Raw genomic sequence first — 5,076 nt, forward strand, 5'->3', positions numbered from 1 at the left:
ATATCGATGGCTGAGTGGAAGATCGACCTATCTCGGCTGCCAGTTCGAAAACGCTCTATCTCAAAAAACTTTTCAAGAACGCCCTATTTCAGAATTTTATTGAAAAACACCCTATCTCAAAATTCGGTTCAAAAATGCCCTATCTCACTTCAAAATGTATTGAAAATATGCTGTTATAGGGCGTTTTTGAATCGGCAGCTGAGATAGGGCGTTTTTCAAACGAATTCTGAAATAGAGCGTTCTTGAAAAGTTTTTTGAGATAGAATGTTTTCGAACTGGCTGCCGAGATAGGTCGATCTTCCACTCAGCCATCGATATAGTATAACGAAGTTCTGATTTTTCGTTTTCAAAATATCGCTTGCCGCTTTTCCAACCCACAAGTTTAAAGTATTTCACAAATTTGCACTAGAAAGTTAAAAAAATTTACCACTTACCAGGCATTTTTTTTTTATATATTTACTCTTGCTGTAATACTACAATTTAGTAGAAACAATAATTTAAATATTATTTTGCTTTATTTTTTCACTGTCTCTTCAAATCACTTGCGCATTCGACGAGATTCAAGCTAAAACTGAAGCTAACAATTGTTTGGGAGCTTCCTAGTGCTATTCCCCGATCGTCGTGTCCACCACATACTCATAAGAAAATTTCATTTGTTGTAGCCGCATAGAATGACTGTGTCAAGTGGCCATAACAAGATTTAGGTGCTGTTGTTGTAGAAAGAATATAGGTTTGCCGATTCTGAGGTCGTTGCCGATGAGCTCCGGCAAGTATTGATGTCAATGTTGTTGATGCTGTTGTTGTATAAACAGATATGTGTATGTATGTACATGTAGCTATATCTACAAATGTACCCGCAGCAAAATTTACTATACATTTTGGAACTGCTTCCGCACTACTGCAAAACGGATGCAAAGCGAAACAACTGACACTCGCGTTTTGCTAGTTGCTCAATTGACAGTAGCCTTCTGACGTCATTGATAGCGAATTCAAATAGCGCTGGAGGATGTTGTGATTTTCCAAAAAAAATAAATAAAAATTTGAAAATGAAAACAAAAAGTACCACAAAAGTCTTACCGCACTTCGCACTACAGCCAGACTCTTCAACATATCGCTCATTTGTACCCAATGAGCGCTTTGGAGCGCACCCACATACGAGCGTTGTCCCCGTGCCGATATGAAAATTGTGCTAGGTGATTTCAATGCCACGATAAGCAACGAAGGCATATTTAGACGCACCGTGTTTGCCCAGCAATACAAAGGAATCTTAATGTCGAACAATTGTAAACACAAGTATCTTTGTGACAGCACTCTTCAACAAACCGATATGGGACCATATCTTCCGCTCACAGCGTAGCGACGCCGAAGAAGTAGACGGATTTCACCGAGCCTGAAAGAACAACTGGTACGCCGAAGAATGCCATGCCGCTGCATAAAAAAAGATGCCGCCTACACGACCACGCTGTGATCGGGCGCAACGGAAAGCGAGGCATATGTACTTACTGTAATAGAAAGAAGGTGGCCCAAATACTTCCGAAAATTCTATCAAGACCAAGAGGATTTCCAGCTATAACAACAACGGCGACCAAGTGACCGATATGCTAAGATTATCTACGCTTTTACAGAGAATGAACACAAACACATATCCATCCGCTGCGATGGAAAGATCGTTCGGAGAAGAACTTGGCTTCAACTAGCTTTTGCCAATTGGCGGAAGTTGGCACAAAAGATAAAATACAAAGATATCCAAAAATTTTAGCTTAAACAAGGTAATTGTTCCATAACTGTCCAAAGAGAATCAATTTTAAACAGGTTCAAAAGTTCTTTCGCGGGGACAGTATTTCTTCGTAGGATATCGCCATCTAAATAAAGACATTTGCACGCAGTGTGTGTTGGGTTAAACCGAAACCAGTACCCTCCTCTTTTAAGCTAGCTCGGTGTTTGCTCAGAACAAGCTCGATTTGCTGCTGGGTATATAGAAACATACATGCATATATATGTATATATATATGTACATATATACATATGGTTGATTAAACCGGTGCTTACTTATATATATCAATGTTGTTGCCGGCGATGTGATTGCTGTTGGTGCATTGTTGCCACTTTATGAGTAATTCCTCAAAACGTGGGGAATTTCGGGTGCGCTTGAGTATTTTTATTTTGAGAAATTTTCTCTCGATATATTTGCAGATTACAAATGCAACCATGTTTTACAAAAGAGAGTTGTTAGAATCACTCTGCAAATTTTTGGACAAAAAGCTTTCCGAAGTTTTATAAAAAGCGAAATACACCACACAAGCGGCTTGTCAAACATTCTTCAAACCTATTTTTCCCATTTCGCCATAAACCATGCAAACGTGACTCGTTCTAGCAAAGAATTTTAGGTTTCTTCCGATTCACACTCTCTTGCGTCCTCATTCGGTGAAAATTCCGTTGCGAATGAGGCGATTTTATCACACAGAAAATAAAAAAAAAATGATTTTTGTTCACATTTCCCTCAAACGGCTTGTCAAACCTTCAAGCATCCCCACACCCAGCATAAATACTTTTAATCAAAGGGATATTTCGCTTGGCTTGTCAAGCCGCTTGTGTGGTGTTCTCACTTTTAAGCACATCTGCATTGTTGCTAAATATTTAAAATGTTATCGGATAATTTTTTTCATTCCATCGTTATATTTTCAACTTATTTTGAACTTGAAAAATCTCGATAACGAATGGAGAAAACACACAAAATTATAGAAAAAGCGATTTAGAATTAAAAGATTCTTTAGGTTCATATAATTTAACAAATTAAAAAAAATATACATATGCATTACTAATATAGCCCCTTTCTAATACTTTAGCAGAACGTATATTTAGTAGTTTAAAAATGTGAGGACCAGATGAGCACTGATATAGTTGCAAACCAAGACATACAAAATAATCGTGATACTTTGTTTGAGCCGCAAGAACAAATGTACCAATTGAATTGGAGAATGTAATTAATTTTTAAACTGAATACCTCTAAATAGTATGCAGTACACAATACTCATATCTGTAATAAAAAAATTTTGAGTAAATTGTTCGGATTTTGAGGATTTTTCATTTGTTTTTGAGGAGTTTTATAATTGTTTTGTGGCAACACTGTGTTGGTGTTCTAATGTTGCCGGCGTTGGTGTTGGTGCTGGCACAGCCGATGATGTTGATGTGGCGTCTATTTGTAACAAGTACGAAAGCATAATAAAATATATGTACCTATAAAGGTAGTTAACTAAATATGTAAGTCGCTTGTGAAAATTATAGCTGATGTCACCGCATGTACAGACTAAATACATACATATGTACATATTTACATACATATGGGTGTACGACGCAGTGTTTCAGGGGGGCAGGGGTGTATGTGTGTAGTTACTTCGTCTCTGTCTAATTGTATGTGTCATTTTCCAATTCGCTTTCCCAAAGTCATAAAAGGCTTATGGTATTTGATCTGGTAACTTTGAAAAATTAAAGTACAGTTGTGCAAAAGAGAGAGTGAGAGAGAGAAGAGTGGCTTTAAACTCAGCTATATAGTGACGAATTACTATTTTTAATGACGACGTAGCTTAATGAAAATAAGGAAACATATATACATACGACTGCGGCACCTCCGAATCATTGTTTTACGTGATTTGAGACCCACTGTGCTAGTTAATCCACTGTGTGGTGCAGAAAAAGAATAAAAGACAAGTATATAATAAAGGTTTCGCGAGTGGGTTGACTGAAAAAATTCTGACCAGGATATTTTTCATTAAACATTCAAAAATTGTAATTATTTATTTTTTTAATTTTGTACTCATTTGTTTAATGAACAAATTATATACCAATCGAAAGTATTAGGTCTATATAATGTAAAATCGTTGGGTTGTCTATTTTTTTCCTGGCCTACCTATTGGGTTGGCAGGTATGAACAGGGGCCTATTTCATAAAAGTGACAGGTGCGACAATTGTCGATTTTTCTATAAAATTTCACTGCCAGAATTGTCGGCGACATTTTTCCTGTTTCATATATGTTTGTAGGCAACTGTGAAAATTTTTGGAAAACGACAGTGATAATATGGAATATTGTCGATAATTGTGCTGACAATTGTCACTCTGACAAAATTGTCGCGACAATGGTGACAAAACCCGGCGCAAGTATTAAATATAGTTTTCTCACCTTTCCGAAAACTACAGCTACACGGTAACCAGGGTGGTTTTACGTTCGAAACGTTCAGTTAGACATAATGCCTGAAGTTTCAAGCATTGGCATGGGCGTAATTTTAGTCCGATTTCAATAATTTTCAGCGATTTGCGTTTATGTGCCAAGCCAAATAATCGTACCAAGTTTGATACAAATTGATCGAACGGCTACCGAGATACACATACCTGGTCATAAGTGGGCGGTGCCACGCCCATTTTCCAAAATTTTATCATAAACGTATGTTTTGCTAAAGATTTATTGCAAACATTGAGTTTGAATAAAGTAGCTTCGGCAGTTACTATTTTATCGAAGATTTCGTATTTTTCTAAATTACCGTTATATGGGATGTGGGCCCTACGACTGACCAATATGATCGGCAAGAAAATTTGGGATCTTCGGGGTTATTTGGAGGCTCTAAAGCCATTCCTGGATAATCCCGAGTTATCCTTCTACAAACCCAACAAGGTCGGAATTCCTGAAAGGGACTCCTGTGAAGTGATAATAACTATGATTGACGAAAGGTCCCAAGCATGGTATACCGATGGATCAGAGATAGGCGACGAGAGTACTGGGGCAGGTGTATTTGGACCAAAATTCCACAAAGTCTGCCAATTTACATACGCAATTATTCCATTTATTATAGTATACTGTCGGCTGCTGTGGTGTAGTGGTAAGCAGTGCGCGCTTCCACTCCGCAACGCCTGGGTCCAAGCCCTAGTCAAAGCAACATCGAAAAAAAATATAGAAAAACGGGTTTCTCTTAACAGCGGTCGTCCCTCGGCAGGCAATGGCAAACCTCCGAGTGTATTTCTGCCATGAAAAACAGCTTCTCATAAAAATACAATCGCCGTTCGGAGTCGGCGTAAAACTGTAGG

At 37.9% G+C, this 5,076-nt stretch overlaps 1 protein-coding gene and 1 long non-coding RNA gene across 3 annotated transcripts in view; one reads left to right on the forward strand and one right to left on the reverse strand.

Moving 5' to 3' along the window:
* LOC108370456 (C3 and PZP-like alpha-2-macroglobulin domain-containing protein 8) overlaps nucleotides 1-584 on the reverse strand; it is an 11,246-nt gene extending 10,662 nt beyond the window's left edge. For both annotated transcript variants that reach the window (XM_017625785.1, XM_017625786.1), the window contains exon 1: nucleotides 435-584. In XM_017625785.1, the coding sequence (XP_017481274.1) occupies nucleotides 435-441 (7 nt within the window). In that variant the 5' untranslated portion in view covers nucleotides 442-584. The remainder of the gene's footprint in view (nucleotides 1-434) is intronic.
* LOC108370457 (uncharacterized) overlaps nucleotides 1-4,130 on the forward strand; it is a 12,697-nt gene extending 8,567 nt beyond the window's left edge. The window contains exons 2-3 of the long non-coding RNA XR_001848639.1: nucleotides 1,516-1,518; nucleotides 3,933-4,130. This is a non-coding gene — a long non-coding RNA (uncharacterized LOC108370457). The remainder of the gene's footprint in view (nucleotides 1-1,515; nucleotides 1,519-3,932) is intronic.
* Nucleotides 4,131-5,076: the final 946 nt, after the last annotated feature.

Source organism: Rhagoletis zephyria, unplaced genomic scaffold, assembly GCF_001687245.7.
Source record: "Rhagoletis zephyria isolate East Lansing unplaced genomic scaffold, Rhagoletis_zephyria_1.1 Rzeph_scaffold_04251, whole genome shotgun sequence".
Taxonomy (NCBI): domain Eukaryota; kingdom Metazoa; phylum Arthropoda; class Insecta; order Diptera; family Tephritidae; genus Rhagoletis; species Rhagoletis zephyria.